The sequence below is a fragment of the Leuciscus leuciscus genome (genome assembly GCF_965113295.1).
Source record: "Leuciscus leuciscus genome assembly, chromosome: 14".
Classification (NCBI taxonomy): domain Eukaryota; kingdom Metazoa; phylum Chordata; class Actinopteri; order Cypriniformes; family Leuciscidae; genus Leuciscus; species Leuciscus leuciscus.
The window spans coordinates 2,177,289-2,204,872 of record NC_138738.1 but is presented as its reverse complement, the minus strand read 5'-3'; the positions used below and the strand labels follow the sequence as shown (position 1 = coordinate 2,204,872).

The window sequence follows — 27,584 nt, the reverse complement described above, 5'->3', positions numbered from 1 at the left end:
AGAATGATGCAGTCAGCGTTGCATTTCAGCATTAGTGTGTTTGTGCAGGACGTCCTGGCAGGGACTGCAGCGAGAAATGATTGATAACGTGCTGGAGCTCAAGCAGAGATACCGGAGGTTGCCAACAGTATCTGGCAGGAGCCGAGATCCCACCCGCATTCGCGTCGCATGTGTCTTTAAGGGTCAAAAGGTCACTAGGATAGAAAGCAGATTAGGGGTACTTAGACGAAACCACTTCTGATACACGCTGACGATGCTGGTGAGGAAGAAGCTCACGGTCTCACAGTCAGCAAGTCTAAAACCTGGAACCACATATAAATGTTTTATGATTTATACACACCCCTGTCCTTGAATTTCTAGATGTAAGTTTAAAGCGTACGAGCCTTTTGAGACCAGCTGCCTAATTCTCATTGGATATTTCATTCAGATGCTCGAGAAAGCCACAGACCGAACCATCATCCACTAAAGAAGATATATGTGCATCTGTGGTCTGTAATATTTGGAGCACACACCCCAGATCAAGGATGAAGACGATGAAATTGTGATTGGTATCACAGTGTTGCCCATAAATCACATCAAAGTTGATTTAGAGTTGGGGTTTTTATGCAATTGTTCTGTATAGCAATGCATATATTTAACTAGTCTAGAACTAGACTTTTTGTATGTAATGATTTGTGTGGATAGTTAGTGTCTCCTCTGTGTTTGGACAGCACGATATTAGACAGTTTTCTGTAATATTCTGCAATATACAGTATATTGCAATATGAAAAAAAAAGATACAGTAATTTTCACCAGATTACTTGGACGACTATATCTGACAATAATTAATCATTCTATGATTGGGGTGATTTTGTTGGAGAGTGCAACTGTGTAAATTTTTTAAATAATTTTACAAAGCTGAAAAATTATTATATAAATATATTTGTTTGTGTGTGTGAACCATCCTCTTAGGTTTGAACTAGGGATGGGACGGTATGAAAATTTCATATCACGATAATAGTGACCAAAATTATCGTGATTGAACACTTTCATCTCGTTTTAACAAAACCGTGATAATATTGATAAAAATAACTGATGCTCACACTGAAAACATTTCAACAAGTTTTATATTTGAAAATCAACAAACAACAAATAAAACAAGCAGCTCTATTCACTTTTTTAAGCAAGATTATATTCTGTGGCATTTCCTTCCTTAAAATGACCGTCGTCAATAACAATGCGTTATAACGCAGCGCACATGTATCACAACGGACGCGCACGCGCTCTCTGGTTTCAACTTGCCGTCTTGCGTCTCCGTTTTCAATTGTATTGAACAGATTGTTTACTGAGTTTGATAATATTTTTGTGATCATGTAAGATTTAAAACATGAATCTGCCTTCCGCCATTCCTTCTCGAACAAAAAAACAACAACATTGCGCGCTGCGCCGGCGCCAGAGCTGTTGCTGGCTGGACAGGATTTACAGTGAGTTATTAAAATCGCGATAATCAAACACGGTTTTAATGATAATTCAATTTTAAACGATAATACTAACCGTCAGTACATTTTATCGTGGTTTATAGTGAAACCGGTAATCGTCCCATCCCTACTTTGGGAAGAACACTGACTCAGTAACCATAAAGCGTACAGTTTTTATCATGTGATTTTATTGTGATTAATAGCAAATAAAAAATATTAAAACAAGAAATAAATTGCAATATTTATATTAGCCTATACTGCAAAATAAAAAATAGCATTTAATAAAACAAAATAGTACAGCTGTAAAATTACAATACTAATATGTACGTCTTAATTTCCTTATTTTAAAACATTAAACCATCAAGCTTTTATTTTTGCAGTTTGCGACAGATATTTTCTCTGCCCGTTTCAGAGCGAAGCGTGGCACTGTGTTCATTTAGACGCTTGCAGATCACGATTTTATTATCACTTGATTAAGCCATATTGCAATATCAATATTTCAATATATTGTGCAATCACAAATTTTACTCTCATAGTATTTTATAGTGCAACAGATTAACATGAGATGGGAGGGAATAGTTAGAATGGTATCCTCAGACTAAAATGCCACAAAATGTTTGCATGAAAGAATTGAAAATATTTACATAAAAAGTAATTTCATTTGAATAATTACTTATGCATTATATACTCCAAAAGTCTTTCCCAGAAAGAATCTGTCTGTCCTCCTCCATGTTCTCTTTAGTCTCGATGGCCATTTTAAGTTTCTGCCAGAACGCTCGAGTATCTTCTCCAGGTTTGGGCCACCGTAGATACGTGCGTTTCTTCACTAGCTTCCGCATCCGGTCATACGGTGAAAGCTGCTGTGTGGGAATATCCTCAAGGAAAACAAGAACCAAAACGTCTTTCTGTTCATCGAAAAGTCTGAAGCTGGCCACCTGGATCTCATGCGAACACCAAACGCTTTTCAGGTAGTTGTGTGTGATCAGGCACACGGTTTTGCGGCTGTTATATATTCCGTTCATGATGTTGTCGATAATGGCCTTTCCTGGTTCGAAGTCTCTGTGATGAAGACACAATCTCAAGCCGTGTTCACCCTCCAGTTTGGGCACAAGTTCCTCCATGACCCATGGCTCCTCTTGAACATTGTAGGAAATGAAGGCGTCATATTGGAAACTAAGATGTTTTGTGGTTCGCTTCCTCTTTCCGTCATTGAGGAAAGCTAAGAAAAGTTAGTACGTATAGACCAGCTGCCACTTTAGGAAGTGGTAGATAAATGAAACGACTAGCGTGAGAATGACAATAGAAGAGCTGCAGATAAAGCAGATGAAGTCGTAATTCACATAGCAGGATTCAGTGTTGAAGGCCGCCAGATTTGTTCCGCTTAAAGAAAGGGGGTAGCGACACTTGTACCTGTTCAGGTAAAGCACCTGTGTGGCATTGTTTACGGCAGCCCAGTCAATGAACCAAACATTATTACAGTCGCACGTGAAGCTGTTGTTATGCAGTTCAAGCTGTTTAAGTTGAGGAAGAGACTGGATGATGGTTTGGTTTATCAGTTGAAGGTCATTCGTACTGGCGTGTAGGCTTTTCAGACTGGAGAGATTTGCGTCAACTAAGAAGTTCAAAGACTTAAGGTGAGATTGACCCAAATGGAGGACATGTAGGCCTGATATTGGGTGGAAAAGCCTGGATGTCAAAGCATTTCTGTTGACAAAATTATTACTTGTCAAATCCAAGTAATAAAGATTAGGAGTGTAAGTGAACGTGTCCACGTGCAAACACTCTACATTGAGGTTCCCGGCATAAAAAGCATCTAATTTTTTTAGACCTTTCAGGAGGTTTGAGGGCATGTGCTTTAAGCCTCGACGTTGACTATTAATCTTCAAAACTTTAAGTTCACTTAACATGATGAACGGTGGGTTTCGTAGCTCCACTTGACTTTCGTACGATAAGTAATTGCAACTCAGATCTAATATTTGTAGGCGAGCCATAGCGGCGAAACCCGCAAAGATTTTTGGAGTTCTTTGAGTGATTTTATTACATGCAAGAGAAATCTCTGCTAAGTTTATCAGTCCTTCAAAAGCATGTGGTTTAATTGTTAATATCTGATTATCTGTGAGATACAAGACCTGAAGGGAACGTAAAGCTTTAAATGAGAGATTTTCGAGCGTACTCAACTTATTGCCCGTTAAATCTAGGTATCGTAAGTTTTGGGGGCCGTATGTGAAGGCGTCACCGAGCATTAACAAACTATTACTGTGTAAAATAAGCTCATTGAGATTCCCTAAATCCTTAAATATACATGCATTGATTGTTACAATATCATTCCCACCCAAAAAGAGTTGCCTCAACTGTGTGAGGTTTGCAAAATCAGAGCAGTCGAGTTTTTTAATGTCGTTGAAATAAAGGTCGAGAAGCCGTAAGTTGGGGAGAACCTGAAGAGTGTCGTTCAGTTGCGTCAGAAGGTTGTTTCGTATACGTAACTCCGTCAAGTTGACTAGATGTTCAAATGATGATTTATACATGCTCAATACTCCATTGCCTTTTAGGTGTAACTCATTCAGAAGTGAACATGGTCTAAACATGTGATCGGTAAGTACAGAAAGATGGTTTCCCTCGAAGTGGAGACCCCTCAGACTAGGTGAACATGCCTTTTGTAAAAGAGTCTCCATATTGAACTCCTTCAGATAATCCAGTGCCATCCAGGTCACAGAAGTGAAACTCTGCATTATATCACCCAGTTGTTTCTCTGCAATGAGATTCCCACTGAGGTTGAGAGTCTTAATCGTGTTCAGGAAGGCCTTGTCTAGAATTAACCAATCTAGAGTATCGTTCTGGAAACAGGCTGCCAAGTCCAAGTATTCAAGACCTGGAAAAATGTTTTCCGTAATCTTGAACATTGTCAAGGGGTTCAGTGATAGATCCAGCTTTTTCAAACCGAAGAGGGCTGATGGGATGTCGCTTGAGTTGAAAACACTGAAGCGGTTCATTCCCAAGTAAAGTTCCTCCAAATGTGGAATTTGAAAAACAGACTGGAATCTGGAAATGTGCTTTAACTTGTTATTGGTAAGGTTTACAAACCTCAAGTTTGAAAGTGTTGCAAACGACTGGTTTTCGATCACCTCAAGGTAATTTGAGTCGAGTCTTAAATGGGACAGATTTGCAAGACCACTGAGCAGTTTTGTGGCCACAGCTTGTATTTTATTGTTGGACAGGTTGAGCTCTTCCAAGTTTGGTAGGTCACTCAATGCATTGTTGGTTATTTCAGATATCCTGTTGTGAGACATGTTTAAAATGATAAGGTTTGGAAGTCTGATGAAATCCCCTTCATTGATCCGAGTGATGGAATTGCAGGAAATATCCAAATCGACAGTGTTTTGTGGTAACGTTGAAGGTATTCTCCTGTAGTCCATCCTGCAGCACCTCACCTTCAAATGTTTAGAGTAGTCGAAAGGGAAATATATTGTGCAGTTACCTAGAGAAAACTCATCTGTCGGGGTTATGAGGACGCAACAGTTCAAAACGAAGAAAAACAAAGAACTTTTCCAAAGTTTGTCGTTTCTCATTTTGAAGTTTCCACGTTTACTTGCAATGTTTGAAATCTCTAAACAAAAGTCTGCATTGAATTGAGAAGGAGATTATGAGGCTTAAAATGGCAACAGATGAAAACTTCTTTAATTCTTAGGCTTGAATGGCCGTCTCAAACAGTATCTTGATCTTCCCCTGTAAGACAGATTTTTGTGCATAAAAACAAATTATTCCTTAAAATTGTGCTATGAAAATTATGCATGAAAGTCCAATTTGTTACCATAGATCTGGTCTAATTTGCAATTAAAGACAAATGTATTTAGGTTGATTGTAAACTGCTTTTTTGTAAACATGTAAACTACAGTTTTATCAATTTTAAACTCTTTGCATTATTTAGTCATCCTCAGGTGAATTTTCATGTTAATATCCTGGTCTTTCGTTCACATTTTGTAATACGAGTAGCTAAAGACTTGAGCTGTCAAGCTCCGAAAAGACCAACTTGTTACCATAGCTTATAAATCTTGTCTAATTTGCAATTAAAGACAAATGCATTTGGATTGTAAACATGTAAACTACAGTTTTATCAAATTTAAACTCCTTTTTTATCTATGACTGAAATATTTGTTTTTGTGCAATTAGATTGGCATATCAACTCTTAAGAGAATGACTTTGCCACCTGCTTGATCTAGTTATCAGTATAAAAAAAATATTCCTTACCAGTTTGTCCATATTTTTCAGTGGCACCATGCAACCCATCAGAAAAGTTTGAAAGAAGAAGGTATTTGAGTAAATCCTTTTGTGGTAATGCTTAACTTTACAGGATGAGGCGTCACTGTCACACTATCTGGTTATTTGCAGGCTTCTTCTTGATTTCAACAAAGATTGGTCATCTTTGTCAGCACATGATTAAAAAAAGATTGTTAGACCACAGAGGCGTTTTTACTAAGTTAAGAGAAACTTACTTTTAGATGTACTGTGGCCAGTTGCACAATCTGCAGACTAGTCTTACAAGTTAGTCATAAAACTTTCATAACTTCAGTTACATTAAAAATGTAGATTGGTCTAATTTTATAACCAGAAAGTAAGGCTGATTAGCTCTTACTAACTGCTGGTTGGTCATGCTAGTTCTTAAGACACAGACATAATGTCTATGTTTATGCAACTGGCCCATGGTTCTCTTAGATGTTCTTGTTCATCTACAAGTAAAAACTTGGAAGAGAAATTTTAGTGTATGCATATCAAAAAAATGTGGCTATTGTAATTTACCACATTTGTATGTTGTTTTACAGGCGGTAAAGAGAATAAGATGCCCATCCTGATCTCAAAGATCTTCAAAGGGCTGGCAGCGGACCAGACGGAGGCTCTTTACGTGGGCGATGCGATTTTGTCCGTGAACGGGAACGACCTCAGAGAAGCCACTCACGATGAGGCTGTACAGGCCCTGAAGAAAACAGGCAAAGAAGTCATTCTGGAAGGTAAGACAGAGCTGATTGTTTGGCTTGAAGGAATAGTTCAGGAATATGTCATTATTTAGTCATCCTCGTGTTGTTGGTCCTTGGAACACAAAAGGTGAATTTTCATGTCTATGTCCCGGTCTTTCTTTTACATTTTATACTACGAATAAGTAAAGACTTGAGCTGTCAAGCTTCAAAATTAAAAACTTCATATGCATTTTTCTCTGCTGAAGTCATACTGTAAGGAAAAGGCCCAAATTTAAGTCATTATTCACTGGAAATCTAAAATCCTAACCTACTGTAACTTTCCTAAGCATTCATGAGAGAAGTAGTGACATCTGACACATGAACAACAAGTTTTTATAAGTGTGATCCAGAGTTATTATCATTAAAGGGTTAGTTCACCTCATGTCATTGCTGAAGCTCAAACGTGATGCGTAACGCGAGAATGAACCTCATTGGCTCTTGCTGAAGCTCAAATGTGATGCGTAACACGAGAATGAACCTCATTGGTTCTTGCTGAAGCTCAAATGTGATGCGTAACACGAGAATGACCCTCATTGGTTCTTGCTGAAGCTCAAACGCGATGCGTAACACGTGAATGAACCTCATTGGTTCTTGCTGAAGCTCAAACGTGATGCGTAACACGAGAATGAACCTCATTGGTTCTTGCTGAAGCTCAAATGTGATGTGTAACACGAGAATGACCCTCATTGGTTCTTGCTGAAGCTCAAACGTGATGCGTAACACGAGAATAAACCTCATTGGTTCTTGCTGAAGCTCAAACGTGATGCGTAACACGAGAATAAACCTCCCTGGTTCTTGCTGAAGCTCAAACGTGATGCGTACCACGAGAATAAACCTCATTGGTTCTTGCAGAAGCTCAAACGTGATGCGTAACATGAGAATGAACCTCATTGGTTCTTGCTGAAGCTCAAACGTGCTGCGTAACATGAGAATGAACCTCATTGGTTCTTGCTGAAGCTCAAATGTGATGCGTAACACGAGAATGACCCTCATTGGTTCTTGCTGAAGCTCAAACGTGATGCGTAACACGAGAATGAACCTCATTGGTTCTTACAGATGCTCAAACGTGATGCGTAACACAAGAATGATCCTCATTGGTTCTTGCTGAAGCTCAAACGTGATGCGTAACACGAGACTGAACCTCATTGGTTCTTACTGAAGCTCAAAGGTGATGCGTAACACGAGAATAAACCTCATTGGTTCTTGCTGAAGCTCAAACGTGATGCGTAACACGAGACTGAACCTCATTGGTTCTTGCTGAAGCTCAAATGTGCTGCGTAACACGAGACAGAACCTCATTGGTTCTTGCAGAAGCTCAAACGTGATGCGTAACACGAGACTGAACCTCATTGGTTCTTGCTGAAGCTCAAATGTGATGCGTAACACGAGAATGACCCTCATTGGTTCTTGCTGAAGCTCAAATGTGATGCGTAACACGAGAATGACCCTCATTGGTTCTTGCTGAAGCTCAAATGTGATGCGTAACACGAGACAGAACCTCATTGGTTCTTGTTGAAGCTCAAACGTGATGCGTAACACGAGAATGAACCTCATTGGTTCTTGCTGAAGCTCAAATGTGATGCATAACACGAGAATGACCCTCATTGGTTCTTGCTGAAGCTCAAATGTGATGCGTAACACGAGACAGAACCTCATTGGTTCTTGCTGAAGCTCAAACGTGATGCGTAACACGAGAATGACCCTCATTGGTTCTTGCTGAAGCTCAAATGTGATGCGTAACACGAGAATGACCCTCATTGGTTCTTGCTGAAGCTCAAATGTGATGCGTAACACGAGACAGAACCTCATTGGTTCTTGCTGAAGCTCAAACGTGATGCGTAACACGAGAATGAACCTCATTGGTTCTTGCTGAAGCTCAAATGTGATGCGTAACACGAGAATGACCCTCACTGGTTCTTGCTGAAGCTCAAACGCGATGCGTAACACATGAATGAACCTCATTGGTTCTTGCTGAAGCTCAAAGTGATGCGTAACACGAGACTGAACCTCATTGGTTCTTGCTGAAGCTCAAACGTGCTGCGTAACACAAGAATGATCCTCATTGGTTCTTGCTGAAGCTCAAACGTGATGCGTAACACGAGACTGAACCTCATTGGTTCTTGCTGAAGCTCAAACGTGATGCGTAACACGAGAATAAACCTCACTGGTTCTTGCTGAAGCTCAAACGTGATGCGTACCACGAGAATAAACCTCATTGGTTCTTGCAGAAGCTCAAACGTGATGCGTAACATGAGAATGAACCTCATTGGTTCTTGCTGAAGCTCAAACGTGCTGCGTAACATGAGAATGAACCTCATTGGTTCTTGCTGAAGCTCAAATGTGATGCGTAACACGAGAATGACCCTCATTGGTTCTTGCTGAAGCTCAAACGTGATGCGTAACACGAGAATGAACCTCATTGGTTCTTACAGATGCTCAAACGTGATGCGTAACACAAGAATGATCCTCATTGGTTCTTGCTGAAGCTCAAACGTGATGCGTAACACGAGACTGAACCTCATTGGTTCTTACTGAAGCTCAAAGGTGATGCGTAACACGAGAATAAACCTCATTGGTTCTTGCTGAAGCTCAAACGTGATGCGTAACACGAGACTGAACCTCATTGGTTCTTGCTGAAGCTCAAATGTGCTGCGTAACACGAGAATAAACCTCATTGGTTCTTGCAGAAGCTCAAACGTGATGCGTAACATGAGAATGAACCTCATTGGTTCTTGCTGAAGCTCAAACGTGCTGCGTAACATGAGAATGAACCTCATTGGTTCTTGCTGAAGCTCAAATGTGATGCGTAACACGAGAATGACCCTCATTGGTTCTTGCTGAAGCTCAAACGTGATGCGTAACACGAGAATGAACCTCATTGGTTCTTACAGATGCTCAAACGTGATGCGTAACACAAGAATGATCCTCATTGGTTCTTGCTGAAGCTCAAACGTGATGCGTAACACGAGACTGAACCTCATTGGTTCTTACTGAAGCTCAAAGGTGATGCGTAACACGAGAATAAACCTCATTGGTTCTTGCTGAAGCTCAAACGTGATGCGTAACACGAGACTGAACCTCATTGGTTCTTGCTGAAGCTCAAATGTGCTGCGTAACACGAGACAGAACCTCATTGGTTCTTGCAGAAGCTCAAACGTGATGCGTAACACGAGACTGAACCTCATTGGTTCTTGCTGAAGCTCAAATGTGATGCGTAACACGAGAATGACCCTCATTGGTTCTTGCTGAAGCTCAAATGTGATGCGTAACACGAGACAGAACCTCATTGGTTCTTGTTGAAGCTCAAACGTGATGCGTAACACGAGAATGAACCTCATTGGTTCTTGCTGAAGCTCAAATGTGATGCATAACACGAGAATGACCCTCATTGGTTCTTGCTGAAGCTCAAATGTGATGCGTAACACGAGACAGAACCTCATTGGTTCTTGCTGAAGCTCAAACGTGATGCGTAACACGAGAATGACCCTCATTGGTTCTTGCTGAAGCTCAAATGTGATGCGTAACACGAGAATGACCCTCATTGGTTCTTGCTGAAGCTCAAATGTGATGCGTAACACGAGACAGAACCTCATTGGTTCTTGCTGAAGCTCAAACGTGATGCGTAACACGAGAATGAACCTCATTGGTTCTTGCTGAAGCTCAAATGTGATGCGTAACACGAGAATGACCCTCACTGGTTCTTGCTGAAGCTCAAACGCGATGCGTAACACATGAATGAACCTCATTGGTTCTTGCTGAAGCTCAAAGTGATGCGTAACACGAGACTGAACCTCATTGGTTCTTGCTGAAGCTCAAACGTGCTGCGTAACACAAGAATGATCCTCATTGGTTCTTGCTGAAGCTCAAACGTGATGCGTAACACGAGACTGAACCTCATTGGTTCTTGCTGAAGCTCAAACGTGATGCGTAACACGAGAATAAACCTCACTGGTTCTTGCTGAAGCTCAAACGTGATGCGTACCACGAGAATAAACCTCATTGGTTCTTGCAGAAGCTCAAACGTGATGCGTAACATGAGAATGAACCTCATTGGTTCTTGCTGAAGCTCAAACGTGCTGCGTAACATGAGAATGAACCTCATTGGTTCTTGCTGAAGCTCAAATGTGATGCGTAACACGAGAATGACCCTCATTGGTTCTTGCTGAAGCTCAAACGTGATGCGTAACACGAGAATGAACCTCATTGGTTCTTACAGATGCTCAAACGTGATGCGTAACACAAGAATGATCCTCATTGGTTCTTGCTGAAGCTCAAACGTGATGCGTAACACGAGACTGAACCTCATTGGTTCTTACTGAAGCTCAAAGGTGATGCGTAACACGAGAATAAACCTCATTGGTTCTTGCTGAAGCTCAAACGTGATGCGTAACACGAGACTGAACCTCATTGGTTCTTGCTGAAGCTCAAATGTGCTGCGTAACACGAGACAGAACCTCATTGGTTCTTGCAGAAGCTCAAACGTGATGCGTAACACGAGACTGAACCTCATTGGTTCTTGCTGAAGCTCAAATGTGATGCGTAACACGAGAATGACCCTCATTGGTTCTTGCTGAAGCTCAAATGTGATGCGTAACACGAGAATGACCCTCATTGGTTCTTGCTGAAGCTCAAATGTGATGCGTAACACGAGACAGAACCTCATTGGTTCTTGCTGAAGCTCAAACGTGATGCGTAACACGAGAATGAACCTCATTGGTTCTTGCTGAAGCTCAAATGTGATGCATAACACGAGAATGACCCTCATTGGTTCTTGCTGAAGCTCAAATGTGATGCGTAACACGAGACAGAACCTCATTGGTTCTTGCTGAAGCTCAAACGTGATGCGTAACACGAGAATGACCCTCATTGGTTCTTGCTGAAGCTCAAATGTGATGCGTAACACGAGAATGACCCTCATTGGTTCTTGCTGAAGCTCAAATGTGATGCGTAACACGAGACAGAACCTCATTGGTTCTTGCTGAAGCTCAAACGTGATGCGTAACACGAGAATGAACCTCATTGGTTCTTGCTGAAGCTCAAATGTGATGCGTAACACGAGAATGACCCTCACTGGTTCTTGCTGAAGCTCAAACGCGATGCGTAACACATGAATGAACCTCATTGGTTCTTGCTGAAGCTCAAAGTGATGCGTAACACGAGACTGAACCTCATTGGTTCTTGCTGAAGCTCAAACGTGCTGCGTAACACAAGAATGATCCTCATTGGTTCTTGCTGAAGCTCAAACGTGATGCGTAACACGAGACTGACCCTCATTGGTTCTTGCTGAAGCTCAAACGTGCTGCGTAACATGAGAATGAACCTCATTGGTTCTTGCTGAAGCTCAAACGTGATGCGTAACATGAGAATGAACCTCATTGGTTCTTGCAGAAGCTCAAAGGTGATGCGTAACACGAGAATAAACCTCATTGGTTCTTGCTGAAGCTCAAACGTGATGCGTAACACGAGACTGAACCTCATTGGTTCTTACTGAAGCTCAAAGGTGATGCGTAACACGAGAATAAACCTCATTGGTTCTTGCTGAAGCTCAAACGTGATGCGTAACACGAGACTGAACCTCATTTGTTCTTGCTGAAGCTCAAATGTGCTGCGTAACACGAGACAGAACCTCATTGGTTCTTGCAGAAGCTCAAATGTGATGCGTAACATGAGAATGAACCTCATTGGTTCTTGCAGAAGCTCAAAAATGATGTGTAACACGAGAATGAACCTCATTGGTTCTTGCTGAAGCTCAAACGTGATGCGTAACACGAGAATAAACCTCATTGGTTCTTGCTGAAGCTCAAACGTGATGCGTAACACGAGAATAAACCTCACTGGTTCTTGCTGAAGCTCAAACGTGATGCGTAACACGAGAATGAACCTCATTGGTTCTTGCTGAAGCTCAAACGTGCTGCGTAACATGAGAATGAACCTCATTGGTTCTTGCTGAAGCTCAAACGTGATGCGTAACACGAGACTGAACCTCATTTGTTCTTGCTGAAGCTCAAATGTGCTGCGTAACACGAGACAGAACCTCATTGGTTCTTGCAGAAGCTCAAATGTGATGCGTAACACGAGAATGAACCTCATTGGTTCTTGCTGAAGCTCAAACGTGCTGCGTAACATGAGAATGAACCTCATTGGTTCTTGCTGAAGCTCAAACGTGATGCGTAACATGAGAATGAACCTCATTGGTTCTTGCTGAAGCTCAAACGTGCTGCGTAACATGAGAATGAACCTCATTGGTTCTTGCAGAAGCTCAAACGTGGTGCGTAACATGAGACTGAACCTCATTGGTTCTTGCAGAAGCTCAAACGTGATGCGTAACACGAGACTGAACCTCATTGGTTCTTGCAGAAGCTCAAACGTGATGCGTAACATGAGAATGAACCTCATTGGTTCTTGCAGAAGCTCAAACGTGATGCGTAACATGAGAATGAACCTCATTGGTTCTCACACGTCAAGCGAACATGCTTGAGCTTCCGTTTATTATAACTAATGTGTGAGTTGATGAATGTTTATATGTGAATAAAAGCCTAAATTCAATCATAAAATAAAGTGATCGAGTCTCTTTGGAAAATTTGAACTAAACTGCTCAATTCATATACAATCTCTTTATGAAGTTTGTGACGTGTCGGCAATGGTCTGAATTATTCATTCACCATGATTCCTTGAAACCTTGATCATCCACACACAGTTCACTTTACTGTTCGATTATCACTGAATTTGCACACAACCTCACACAAAACTATCATATGACTTCTATAAAATTGCAATATAGAGTCATATTAATCACTTATATGATCACTTATGGTATTTTTTGTCACTTTGGAGCTTGACAGCCCCATATTCACATTCATTGTACTGAAAAGACCATGACATACTGTATATAAAAATAAAAATAAAACGTTTGTGTTCCCAAGAAGTAATTTCCCAAGAAACTAAAGTAATTTTGTTTTGGAACAATGTGAGAGTGAGTAAATTCCTTTTCTGCAAGTGAATGTCTGTCTGAGGCTGTCTATAGTTTGCATTATAGTTTTCAACTTTGTATTGACAAATCCTAGCCTACTTTTTTTTTAGTTTGCATGCTGTTTCCATCTTCTCTTCCCCGTAGTGCAGAGGTCAGCAACCTTATCGACATGAAGAGATCAAATGGGATCTCTTCCATAAGACCTCAGTAATTGCACAAGTGTTTGGAACTAAAATCGAGAACAAGTATATCAGTGAATGATAATCTGATTAATGCATATTTTTAAAAGGCTTGATGGAATCCATAATGGAAGATGGGCTATGTAGTTTTTATGAGCCTGTGTGTGTGTGTGTGTGTGTGTGATACGCATAATGCCATATCAGCATTTTATCCCCTTTAAGAAGGCTCTTAAGAGCCAATGAAGCAAGAGTGAACAGTGTTTGCATGTAATGCTGCTCTCAGGTCCTCTGGGAAGGACCAACTTACGAGTTCAGAATTCATAATTATGATGAGATGGGCGTTCATAGTGTCAAATGAATGTTGTGACAAAATCAGAATCAGAATCAGAATGAGCTTTAATGCGTGTTTAAAACACAAGGAATTGGTCTTGGTGACATGAGCTTCCAGTGCAGAAAAAAAGTACAGGCAAAAATAGTCAAAAATAATAAATTACCCAATAATAAAGAATACACAATAAAATTAAATATAATGCTGTGCAATGCCATAGTAAAAATATCGCGTCTCTTAGCCCCGCCCTCAAACACTGTAGCTGTATCCGAGACTGGAAGAGTTTGGTTCGAGATGTTTATGTCGAGTTTATGATGCTGTTTTCTGCTGAAATTCAAATATTCTAATGTAAGCGATCGACCAATCACAACAGACTGTGTCATCTGACCAATCAGAGCAGAGCAGGCTCTTGGAAAGGCGGGGTTTAGAGAGACTGAATCTTTGATCTAACTGTTTCAGACACTGAGAGAAAAGAGGGAATGTGTATTATGAGAAAATTAAAGTGTTTTTTGACCTTGGATGCATGTAACCCTGTTGCAGGAGACTCCAAAACAAAATTAGGAACCTTTAAAATAGCATAACAAGGGAACCTTATGCTTTGGTAAAGTAAAGCCTTTTTACCAGGCCAAAAAGCCACGTGAATTTTGAGAGACAGTTTGAGAGAGTCAGAACAGGAACGTTTGCAAGCATGAAAATTCCTGTCATCCACTGCAGATTTTCCCAAAGGCCTAATTTTTAAGGGGCTCATCACACACACACACACACACACACACACACACACACACACACACACACACACACACGAGCAGCTCAGACTCTTGCAGTCGTTCTATCTCAGGGATTTACTCTCTTCTGCTTAGTGAGTTTTCTATGATCCTGTAATTGAGTGTTTGGTTCTCGCTGCACTTCTGCATCTTTCTTTTCTGCTCGCACACATTAGCCACTACATCTGCTACATTCACTCCGGTTTGATTCATTTCATAGGGGATAATACTGTGGATGTGGAGAAAAATCTCTCAGAAAAACACATTAACACACACATTTAAAGTATAAATGATTTGTCCATGCACATCACTATTTTTTAACTTCATGTTCCTGGTAATCTTGAATGAGAATAACTTCCTCTTGCAGCATCTCTTCTCTGATGATGTGGGCGGGGCTATAACCTGTCACTCAAATGAGATCAGCCAATAGCAAACCACAACCATCCAATCAATTCCTCACAGACAAAATCAAGCCCCGCCCACATTTGTTCTTGTTCCAGGAGTGTTTCACTCGGATATACGACACAATAGAGAAGAAAAGACAAGCACAACTTCCCTTTAATGCTGACTTTAACTTAATCTCAAGGTCTGATCGTGCTTTACTCGTCCTCTTTATTTTCTCTGGCCAGTTTTGTCTCTCATTTCTGTCTTTCCATCTAACGTTCTGTCATTCTTGTTGAGAGTGGGAAGATATTCTCCTGTGACATTTGAATCACATTATACATGAAGGTGTGTGACCTTCAGCTGCTCCAAATTCATTGACTAGAAAATCCATCATTCATGGGAGAATGTGTGTGTTTCTCTGTGTGTGTGTGTGTTTGTGAGTTTGAGTTCTTGTCTTGCTGACAAGGATCCTTTCTGTGCAAAATCTTCTGCGCCACATTTCCAGCCGGATTTAACGTTAAAAGTAAACAGATTCCTTCTGATTCCACATGTTAACAGCGTGTCCAAACCAGACGTGACACAACACGCTTCCAGGATTCTGTTCCTCACTGGAAGTTAAAATGCTGCATGACAAGACAAAATCTCAGCCAAATAATACATTTTCATATCTAATATACTGGAAATATAATTTTCACTGTATCAATAGTTTTGCAAACACAAGCAAAAATACACTACCGTTCAAAAGATTTATTTTGTTTTGAAATAAATTGAGTTTACACTTTTATTCAGCAAGGACGCAATAAATTGATTGAAAGTGACAGTACAGACATTTATAATGTTACAAAAGATTCTATTTCAAATTATTGCTGTGCTTTTGATCTTTCTATTCATCAAAGAATCCTGAAAAATCACTGTATCACAGTTTCCACAAAGATATGAATTGTTTTCAACATTGATAATAATCATAAATGTTTCTTGATCAGAAAATGATCATATTATAATGATTTCTGAAGGATCATGTGACACATCATGTGACAAAATTCAGCTTTAATCACAGGAATAAATTACACTTTACTATATACTCACATAGAAAACAATTGTTTTAGATTGTAATAAAATTTCAAAATTTTTACAGTATTTTTGATCAAATAAATGCAGCCTTGGTGAGCATAAAAGACTTCTTTCAAAATTAATTTAAAGAAAACAAATTTTAAAGGGGTGGTATAATGCCCTTTTCACAAGATGTAAAATAAGTCTCTGATGTCCCCGGAGTGTGTATGTGAAGTTTTAGCTCAAAATACTCAACAGATATTTTTATATAGCATGTTAAAATTGTAAATTTTTGAGGGTGAGCAAAAACGCAACGTTTTGTGTCTGTCCCTTTAAATGCAAATGAGCTGCTGCTCCCGGCACAGGGGGCGGAGCTTCAACAGCTTGCACTCACACAGACATGCACTTAAAATTTCAACAACTTTTAGCCTTTTATGTTCAAACCGGAGTCAGACAATGATGGAGAGACTCAAGAAGAAGTGACAACATGTAGAAGCAACAGGACATTTCTGAGTTGATGAATTGATGTAGCTGATGTGTAGTTATCTTCGAGTCATTGATTAGCATATTCTGTTTTGATAATCTATAAATCGCGTTGAGGGGGCGGGGTTTATGTAAATTTTAGGGTTGGTGATGTCACTATCCCGGGAGGAATGTGGTGTAGTCTCTACCAGCCGTTTTTAGTCCTTAAAAAGTGATTTCTGTAAAGAAAATATCTCCCTTTGCTTTGAACTTTGAGTGTTGTAACTTTGCAGATGTTGTTTATGCTCAAACAGCAACATTACACACTAACTACAGTTAGAAAAGTGAAATCATAATCAACCAGCCCTTTAAAAAAATCGTACAGATTCCAAACTTTTGAATTGTAGCGTAACAGTACATTATGTGCAGCATTGCTACTGTATATCATACTGATTACTGTAACACATTATGATAAAGAACACATTATGCAGTGATACATAATGCCATTTTGCATTTGAATGCAATTTAAAGTGTGAACATGTAACTTTTGCAAATGGACCATCAAGTCAAACACATTGCATTGTGAGATACAGTACGCTCTGATCATGCACTACACATCAATCATCTGGGAATCCCATGCATGCATGCAAGACACAAACTGTGTACAGTACACTGCAAAAATAGTATACTAGTGTGCGTAGAGTGCTATTCTGAACACATGAAATGCCGAGACACCACCCCTGCTGCTCTCCTGAGACGGCTTCACTCCAGCTCAGATCTTCATTCTTCTGGCCAAATTGAATATTTGCACTTAACTAAATTAAAATCATAAGCGCTTGCAGCTGTTTTTATGGCTTTCAGTCAGGAAGTGAAGTCATGCCGTATTTCTGGGATGATGAAAGTGTGATATTCACTCTAGAAAATGTAAATGTTTCTCTCTCCAGATAATTCAGTGAGATCAAGTGAGACGTTAATGAAAAGAAAAGCCTACTGAGCGACCTGACTTTATCTAAGCACACGCTGCTTATAGTAAACAGTTTAAATATGGAAACACACACACACTTACGTTCAGTCTCTTGATTCTGAAATGCATTGACACGGAGATATTTTTAAACATGACTTAACCCAGATAACAGAACGTTCTCACAAGGTTCTCTCAAAGTTATGGACATTTCAGTAACAATAATAGAACGTTCAATCAAAGTTATCTGGTCTTAAATAATGTTCTCAAAACTGTTACTACTTACTAAATGTTACTACTTGTTTCAGAACATTCGAAAGTAACATTCCCAAAATGTTATAAAATGATCAAATGTTATAATTAATTCAAAATGTTATAGAATTATAAAATTGAATGTTCCTTTAACATTCACTTAACCAAAAAAAGTTTTTAAAATGTTTACGAAATCTGGGAACATTCAGAAAAAAAAAATTCATAACTTAATTGAAATGTTAGCTAAACGTTTTTAGGCCTTATTTCGGTAACACTTTACTTAAAGCCTTTATGTATAATGCATAATAAAGGTATTCTTTATGTATAATGCATTGTATCTTTTCATAAACGATTGTAACATGACTTAACCCAGATAACAGAACGTTCTCACAAGGTTCTCTCAAAGTTATGAACATTTCAGTAACAATGATAGAACGTTCAAACAAAGTTATCTGGTCTTTAATAATGTTCTCAAAACGTTAGCACAAAAAACATTATTTATACATTTTAGTTTTTTACATTTTTAAATGTTACTACTTGTTTCAGAGGTATTCTTTATGTATAATGCATTATATCTTTTCATAAACGAAAATATTTGTAGATTCCTTGTTACATCTGAAATTGGTTTTATACTTTCCAAAGGCAAAACACAAGTATCATATTGAATTTACAATTATACTGTAGTTACAATTATTCATGAGATCACACAGTTCCTCATTAAAGGGCATAATAATTAATGCATTAAAAATACTTTTAGAATGTTACCCATATTTTTGCATTATAAAGGAATGTATTATGTGCATTATGTCCTTTCATAAACAAAGTTTTAATGCACTATACAGGCATAACATTATATTGCATTATAAACGTGGTTACAATTATTCATGAGATCACACATTGCATCATAATGTGCAATACAAATTATATTAAAGAAATTCTATAAAGCTGCTTTGAAATAATAGTGAAAAGTGAATTGAATTATAAGGCATAATTAATGCATTAAAAAAATACTTTTAGAACGCTACTCATATTTTAGTAAGTGCTTTTTTGGGACTGCATCAGTGTGTGTCCTGTGGTTTTGCGTGTGTTTTCAGGAACATTTTTGTGTAGGCGATGAGCGGCATTCCTGGCACAGCGTGTTTCGGGAGTCACGGTGTATAGCCAATCCGATGGATTCCCGACGCTCCCACGGAAACCAGAGGGCCAGGGCCGGGCCGTCGGGATCTGTTGTCTTTGACGTGGCTCCAGGTTCTTGTGTTTGTCCAGTCAGGCATCAAGAACAACCGCATGCTTCCCTGTCGCCCGATCCGGGCCTCGGCACCTGGAAACAGAACGACCCGAGGCACCAGCTGGAAAAATCTGCATCTCGTCTGTTAAAGGATGAGCGCTTTGTGTCCCAAAGGCCAGGAATGTAGACGTTTAGATCAGCAGTGGCAGCACAGACAGATTTATATCTGGGGTTTCTTTTGCCTTCACTGTGTGTGAAACGCTTAAACCCACAAACACTTCAGGCGAGTGCACTGGGAAAAACAAGAACGCCATTTCTGTTTAAATATGTGTGAAATTTAATTGCAGTTTGTGAGTGAAAATTGCTTTCACTATCATGTATAATAATATTGCATTGCTTTGTCTTTCACTTTATATGTTACAGTGAAGTATCAGTGTTGTTTGTCTTAAACAATCCTTTGGAGAAAGAAACAAATGAATTACTTGTGATCAAATATACAGGATTTACTACTAAACATTTTCACAAATAATTACACAGAAATGGCGAGTAACATCAAATTAAACATGACATTTTGAAGTAGAAAGAGTGAAGTGTTCACGCCACAACTATTACTATAACGATAACAACACAGAGAAACCATATGTGACCCTGGATCACGTCACCAGTCACGAGTCGCACGGGTTTATCTGTGGCAATATCCAACAATACATTGTATGGGTCAAAATTATAGATTTTTATTTTTTGCCAAAAATCATTAGGATATTAAGTAAAGATCATGTTCCATGAAGATATTTAGTAAATTTCTTACCGTAAATATATAAAACATTTATTTTTGTGAGTGAATGCAGCACAATCGCCAACAGAAATGAAAAACTTTAAAGGAACACTCCACCGTTTTTTGAAATAGGGCTTATTCACTTTCTTTCCTACATTTAGATAGGTGGGCAAATGCATTTTTGTCTCAGTGCATGCATTGTTTTAGTTTGACAGGGTCGGCGCTAGCTTAGCTTAGCACAATGAATGGAATCCTTTGTTGCCAGCTAGCATGTCCTGAGTAAAAGTGATATAAAAAATTTAAAAAACCCACCTAATTACTTCTTGTGGCCTGCGTATTCACAACAAGTACAAATAGCGATGCAGATTAACACTAGGCGATTTCCTAGGCAGATATTGACTTATATATTAAGGACTATATTAGGGGGAAGCACAGGCGAAGCACTGCTACTTGGGCGTGATATCTCTGCGCCCAAGTAGCAGTGCTTCACCTGTGCTTCCCCCTAATATAGTCCCAAGTCAAAATCTGCATAGGAAATCGTCTAGTGTTAATCTGCATCGCTATTTGTACTTGTTGTGAATACGCAGGCCACAAGAAGTAATTAGGTGGGTTTTTAAAAAAATGTTATATCACTTTTACTCAGGACATGCTAGCTGGCAACAAAGGATTCCATTCATTATGCTAAGCTAAGCTAGCGCCGACCCTGTCAAACTAAAACAATGCATGCACTGAGACAAAAATGCATTTGCCCACCTATCTAAATGTAGGAAAGAAGGTGAATAAGCCCTATTTCAAAAAACGGTGGAGTGTTCCTTTAAAGGAGATTTTCTCAATGTTTCGATTTTTTTTTTTGCACCCTCAGATTCCAGATGTTCAATAGTTGTATATCAGCCAAATATTATCCTATCATAACAAACCACACATTAATGGAACGTTTATTTATTCAACTTTCGCGGTCTGCACTTTCTTTTCTCTGCACAGCTCAGCTGACACAGGGAAATACACGTGCTAGAAGAGTTTTTGTTTTGTTGTTTTAAAAGACCATCAAGCGGTATCTCTGGTCGTAATCAGTCCTTCACTGACCAATCAGCGTTCATTAGCAGAATGCTAGCGTGTTATGGGCAACAACAACTCAACCTGTAAGAAATCAAAAGGACATAAGTACTCGTTCATTCAACTTTCGACCTATAACCCATGTTGAACTTCCAAAACCTACAATCAAATCTGAGATTTCTCAACGGCAATCGGGTGAAAGAGACAAATTTAGCCGTATAGCCCCATAGACTCCCATTCATTTTGCACTCATGGGCGATCGCCCCCAGTGGAACTCTGGTGGAACTACGACCAAAATTCGGTACAATAGGACTTAATAGGGAGTGGCCAGGCTCTCCGTAGACGGGCTCTGGTTATAGTCAGTCTTTTGGTTTGAACGGGCCTTTGATTGTAGGCAAATCTGAGCACATCTGTTCTGAAACTCTCGTGGAAACATGAAATTACTGGAGCTTTTTTAGGAGAAACATCTCGGAAGACTTCAAGTCTCAATTCGCTTGTCCGTTTAGGGGAAAACATAAAACATGAGATACTAAAGTGATTTCAAAATGCATGAACAAGCTTACTTGCGTTGTGCTGTGAATTGCAATCTTATGCATTTTCATAATGCACCGATGCACAAGTCGAGTGTTTGCATTCGCGTACTAAAAGCAGAGATGTGGAGCTGAATCTAACATTGGACTTGATCCGAACATTTGGTTTGGGTTAAACCAAATCATCCAAAGATGAGCTGTATTTTTCCGCCTGTTACTCATCAGAAAAATCATGACCTCCTCCCTGTTTCCTTCCTTTGCTTTTCTTTTTTCCTACCGTTTCCACACTGAAAACCAATGACATTACAAGACCAGACTGCTCCCAATCATCAGAACACACACACCATTTCCCTTTCATTTCAGGAGTGAGACGAAACAAAGACTTCTGTTTAAAGCCAATCTAAAGTGAAACAGCATGTGGGGATGGGACTTGATATTAATAAAGTACACGTTGACGTGGTTCTCGGGTGTTTCGTGTTCCCTGTTAGCTGGGATACTCATGACAACTCCTAAAATTTAGGAGAAAAATCTCAATCAAAGTTGATTCTGCACTGAGAAATCCACGAGCTGTGAAAGAGCAACTTCTGCTCTTTAATGTTTCCTCGGAAAAAATGCACATCGAATGGCAATTTTAATTCCACAAAGGCTATTTAGTATCAGCTCCCGAAGGGCTTTTGTGCCGACAAAATCCTTCCGTCTATAAATAGCCCCAGAATCCTCTAATCTAAACCTCTGACCAGAGTCTTTTGTTGATGTGATTAATGTTTGGTTGGAGATGCGAGACTATTGAAGACTTGAATTATGAGAACGCGACAGCAGGAGTGTGTGATGAGTGTGTGTTTGTGACACGTGAGGATAAAGGTGACGAGTGTCGTTTTATCTCGGTGTGTTTTGGTTTTTGTCGACTACGCATGAGAATCAGAGACATTGCATACGTGTAAAAGTGTGTTTAAACAGATGCGAGAACGAAAGCCAATCACAATCCAGTATGCAAATGTTGTGATGTCATTATAGTGCTGTTGTATATTAATGCTGAACATTCTCACAAAGTCAGTGGGATATTTTCAAATCTTAAAACATATACATATACATATACACCTGAGACTGAATATATCTGCGGAACAAAATCTGATTGTAGTCATTAAGCAGAAAATCAAACTGCAAATTACTTTAATTCTAGTATATATTGAGATGGCAAATGTATAAAAAAAAAAAAAATGTTTCCATGAAATGGGTTTGCAATCCATTTTACTGCTGAAATGAATGTATTTCCAAAGGAAACAGGACATTAAAATGAAAAAAGTAAGCATTAAAAAAACGATCAAATTAAACGCGTTTATAATGTTACAAAACATTTCTATTTGAACTTTCTATTCATTTGAATCCTGAAAAAACAAAAAAACATTACGATATCAATCAGCACAACTGATAATACACTGATAATAATCATAAATGTTTCTTGAGCATCAAATCATCATATTAGAGTGATTTCTGAATGATCATGTGACACTGAAGACTGGAGTAATGATGCTGAAAATTCAGCTTTGATCACAGGATATAAATTACACTTTACTATATATTCACATAGAAAACAGCTGATTTAAACTGTAATAATATTTCACTGTTTTACAGTTTTTACTGTATTTGTGATTAAATAAATGCAGCCTCTGTGAGCAGAAGAGAGTAAATTGCTGTTTGACTGCTTGGTAACATTAACCAATTGTTTTTTTAAAGAATAACGACACTGATGAATCATTCACATTAAGACCAGGAACAAGTATTAAGAAAGTCAATATAGTTAACTTGTGTCAACTTGAGTTTGTATCTCCTTTAAAGAGTGGGTGAGGCTGTATCTGCTGAGTGTGTGTGTGTGTGTGTGTGTGTGTGTGTGTGTGTGTGTGTGTGTGTGGTCAGCAGGTGAAGGATTGAGGAATTCGGACACAACATGTGTGAAAACAGACTGTGTGTGTGTGTGTGTGTGTGTGTGTGTGTGTGTGTGTGTGTGTGTGTGTGTGTGTGTGTGTGTGTGTGAGATACTCAGAGCGTCTGGAGTCACTACTGTAAAGGTATTTATAGAGCGAGAGAAAGACTGTGTTTGTTCGTGCTGTATGTGCTGAGTAGGTGAAGTGTGTTCGGGAACGAACTGACGGCTGAGATGAGCTCTATTCTGAGCGAGGAAGCCCCTCTCAGCCTGTGTCACTCGCTCAGAGAGAGAGAGAGAGAGCGAGAGAGGGAGTGAGAGAGAGAGAGAGAGAGAGAGAGAGAGAGAGAGAGAGAGCGAGAGAGACACTTCAGCCTTTACAGTGAAACTCAATCTTCTCCCCCATAGTGATGTCTGCTATCTATAACCATCGTGTGTGTGTGTGTGTGTGTGTGTGTGTGTGTGTGTGTGTGTGTGTGTGTGTGTGTGTGTGTGTGTGTGTTACTAGCAGTGTTGAGGAACTTAACTACATTAAGTATCGTGATAATTCACGCAGCTTTACAGTTGACTGAGCTTACGCAATTATCTATCTATCTATCTATCTATCTATCTATCTATCTATCTATCTATCTATCTACAAATGTCTCAACTCTCATTATGTAAGTCTAAAGTCAAAATCATTCTTGTGAATAATTCATTTAGGAATGTACCAATGAACAGATTTATATACTGAATATATATATATATATATATATATATATATATATATATATATATATATATATATATTCAACAGCTGTAGTTTTGACATCTAAATTTGATTCTACAACTATAATGTTTTGACCTTTGAATTGTACTACCTATCTGTGACCTTTCACCTTTTCAATTTTAATCAGACTCTTATCTCTGAATGTCAAACTCTGCTGGTCGAAAGGCTGGAGTTGTTGAATAAAATTGGGAGAAATTACAGTATGTGGACTTTTTAATGCATTTTGCATTTTTTTTTTATGCATTTTGCATTGTAGCTTTAACATCCCTGAACAGTGTGTGTGTGTGTATGTGCCCAGAACAGACTCAGATATTCAGCATGCCAGTGTCATATATTCCCGGTGGACTTTTATGTTGTTTCCTGTTGTGTGTTTTGCTGTGTAGTTTTTCATGTTGATTTAGTTCTCCAGGTGTTTCCCATTTAACCACGCCCCTCGTTATCTTGTGTAGCTCGTTTGTGTGTGTGTGTGTGTGTATGTGTATGTGTATATAGTGCGTGTGTTTCACTCGTGGTTTGGCTGTTGTTGTATGAGTTTGTATTGTTGTTAAACTTCCTAGCATTTAGATTCTCTCTCATGCATGCTCGTTTCAGGCTAGTATTTTATTAAAGGTCCCATGACATGCTACTTTTTGTAGGCTTTAATATAGTCCTTAGTGGTCCCTAGTACTGTATCTGAAATCTCTTTCCAAAAATTCAGCCTCGGTGCAGAATTATAGCCACTACAAGCCAGTCCCAGAATGAGCTTCCTTCAGACGGGCCGTTTCGGTGTCTGTAGCCTTAAATGATAATGAGGAGGAGAAAGGCGGCGCAAGGTGGAGGGTGGGTGTGGCCTTGACCATCTTGCGCAACGGTACCATGGCGTGCATGTTTACGTTGGATATATATAGCAATGGCACGAAGACACGCAGTCTTTCAAGCATTTCAGTTTGACCCAGAATCTGATCCAGATGGAGAAGCAACGGATGAAGAAGTTGCAACTCAGCGGCTCCAGCAGGACGTTTCCGAATGGTTAGTTTAAAATATTATGTCTGGATACGGTACTTTATTCGGATGGTTTACAGTTATCATCATGTAGCTAACGCTAACCTACTGTTGCCTTTTCATGAGAGATCTGTAACGTCTGTATTTATCTTATTACAATTACATCAAGCTCTGCGATCTTGAAATGCGGATATCGCGCGCGCCATATTACCAACAGGAAAACGGTTATCCAAATAACAAAGAAGTGTACAACACTCGCATTACAGTGTGTGTATTCACACACATAAACTGCATAGCTAATGTTACAGCCAGATTCTACTTGTAACAATCTAGTTAACCATAAACAGTAAAGCAACACACTTATATATCATTAGTTGACTTACTTGTCCGAGGTGTGTAGCTGAGCCAAAGAGAGTGATCCAGACTTTAGTTTCAGACGTTCAGCAAGCCCAGCTCTGTATTGACCCTTCGGTGTTCATTTGTACATCCAATTATTGAGCAATTGTTATGCTTCGCTCGCTCAAAAGCCATGATATCTCTCGTGGACAAACTAAAATCGCGCGCGCGCGCGTTCCTACTTCCTAGCGCATTTTCTCATGGGCGGCAAATATATTCTCTGGGCGGGCAAATCAGAGACAGGGGAGGTAACATTTCCTCCTTATGACGTCATAAGGAGGAGATTCAAGATCAGCGCGTTTGAGCCTCCATTTTCTCAAAGGCAGAGAAAGATAGCAAAAGCTCGATTTACACCGATTGAAATTTCTAGAAACTTGGGGACCATATACAGGCTAGGGGAACTCATATTAATGTTAAAAAACCTCAGAAAGTGAAAATTTCATGTCATGGGACCTTTAACCTCAAACCTCTAGTTATTTCTGTCAGCATGCATATATTATGCATCATCTTTTTCAATGCATGTAAAAAATCAAGCGTAAGAATCTTGCCTCTGGTTTGTCTGATCTTGCCTCTGGTCTGAAGCTCCAGTGGAAACAGACTCTTCATCACTGAGCAATACTTTCCTAGAAACTGATTTTATTTTTGGTGTTGCAGAATTCCTCTTCCTCTTTCATCTAACGCTGCTTTATTGGTAGTTTTTGAATCGGTGGGCGGCTGTTCAACTTCAATCATCGAGATTTCAGTGTTTAGTGGGTTGCCCACAAACTGAGTCTGTTCAAAATAGCATACTACTAATCTTGCAGTGCACAGTATGCATAGAATATCTGCAATGTAATGCATTTGACATTTACATTTTTGAATTCAAATTATTTGATTTTATTCATGCATCAAAAAATCCTAATTTCCTGTCATGAGGTCATGTGACGACAGTATATATATATACTACTATTTAAAATGTTAGTTGTTGCATCATGCAAACTGTTACACAAACTATTCGTGCAGCATACTAGTATCCCACTCTGAACATAACCATCTGTCACGTAATGCATTTGACATTTTTATTTTTGAATTCAAATCATTTTATTTTATTCATGCATTAAAAAGTTAAAAAATTCAACAAAAAAAATGTTGCATCATGCAAACTGTTGCACTACTATTCTTACAAAATATTAGCCATTATTAAGTGTTTACTAGCATGCTAGTGTCCCAGTCTGAACATACCCAGTGTTTGCTGAGCAGTAAAGAGTTTTGTGCTGCGGTTACAAAGACGTGACCCATATTTCACCATAAATTTTACAGTAACTTATTGTCAGCTGGATGCTAGTAAGTTACTGTAAAAGTGTTTACAGTATCATTACTGTAATTTTCCTTTACATTAATAATACTGTATACTTTATCTTTATTTATAGTATGAGTGTTGTTCATTTACAGTACAAGTACCGTATTTTTATTTACAGTATTAGAATTGATTTCCTATTACATCCTATTATTATTAATATCTCAGTTTTACATAAAAGAATTACAGAAATAATACTAACCTTTTTGTTGAGTCTTTCCCACCAACCGGAAAAAAACTTGGAAAAGAAATCTCCCTTGCCATTGGTCAGTTTTTCGTGGGCATTGTCGCTACTGTAAATCGAATTACAGTAGAGAAGAATTACAGTAGTGAGCATATATTTTCCCATAATCCTTTGCTATTTACAGTATTATATTGTTGGCTTATTTAACAGTATTATACTGTACATATTACAGTAAAATACTGTTAAAATGAAAATCCATTACAGTGAGCAGAAGGAATAATCTCTCTCTCTCTCTGTCTCTCTCTCTCTCTCTCTCTCCCTCTCTCTCTCTCTCTCTCTCTCTCCCTCTCTCTCCCTCTCTCTCTCTCTCTCTCTCTCTGTAGTGAAGTACATTAAGGAGATGTCAGCGTTTTTTAAGGGTGGCTCGACGTCAGGACCCCCAGTGCTGGACTCTCCTCCATCCACCCCACAGAAGCAGTCGGACCCCGCGCTTAAAGAGACCCGGAGCCTCCCGCTCCGAATGTGCCATGTGACCCGCAAACAGTGTCCGCCTGACACAGAGGACCGGTACAGACACACACACAGCTAACATATT

The 27,584-nt window shown here is 39.2% G+C and overlaps 2 protein-coding genes across 2 annotated transcripts in view; one reads left to right on the top strand and one right to left on the bottom strand.

Annotated features, from left to right (window-relative positions):
* snta1 (syntrophin, alpha 1) overlaps positions 1-27,584 on the top strand; it is a 40,766-nt gene that overhangs the window by 4,150 nt on the left and 9,032 nt on the right. Inside the window, exons 2-3 of the mRNA XM_082136441.1 lie at positions 6,275-6,460; positions 27,373-27,556. Coding sequence (XP_081992567.1) covers positions 6,275-6,460; positions 27,373-27,556 — 370 coding nt within the window. The remainder of the gene's footprint in view (positions 1-6,274; positions 6,461-27,372; positions 27,557-27,584) is intronic.
* LOC309474077 (uncharacterized protein) lies at positions 1,333-6,167 on the bottom strand. The gene is made up of 2 exons (XM_082136390.1): positions 5,703-6,167; positions 1,333-5,180 (listed from the first exon to the last, which is right to left on the bottom strand). Exon 2 carries the CDS (start codon positions 5,021-5,023, stop codon positions 2,687-2,689), a length of 2,337 nt encoding a protein of 778 aa, XP_081992516.1. The 5' UTR covers positions 5,024-5,180; positions 5,703-6,167; the 3' UTR covers positions 1,333-2,686.

Bases quoted from the DNA above. Each gene is read 5' to 3' on its own strand.
- LOC309474077 (XM_082136390.1), bottom strand. From the start codon at position 5,023: ATGAGAAACGACAAACTTTGGAAAAGTTCTTTGTTTTTCTTCGTTTTG.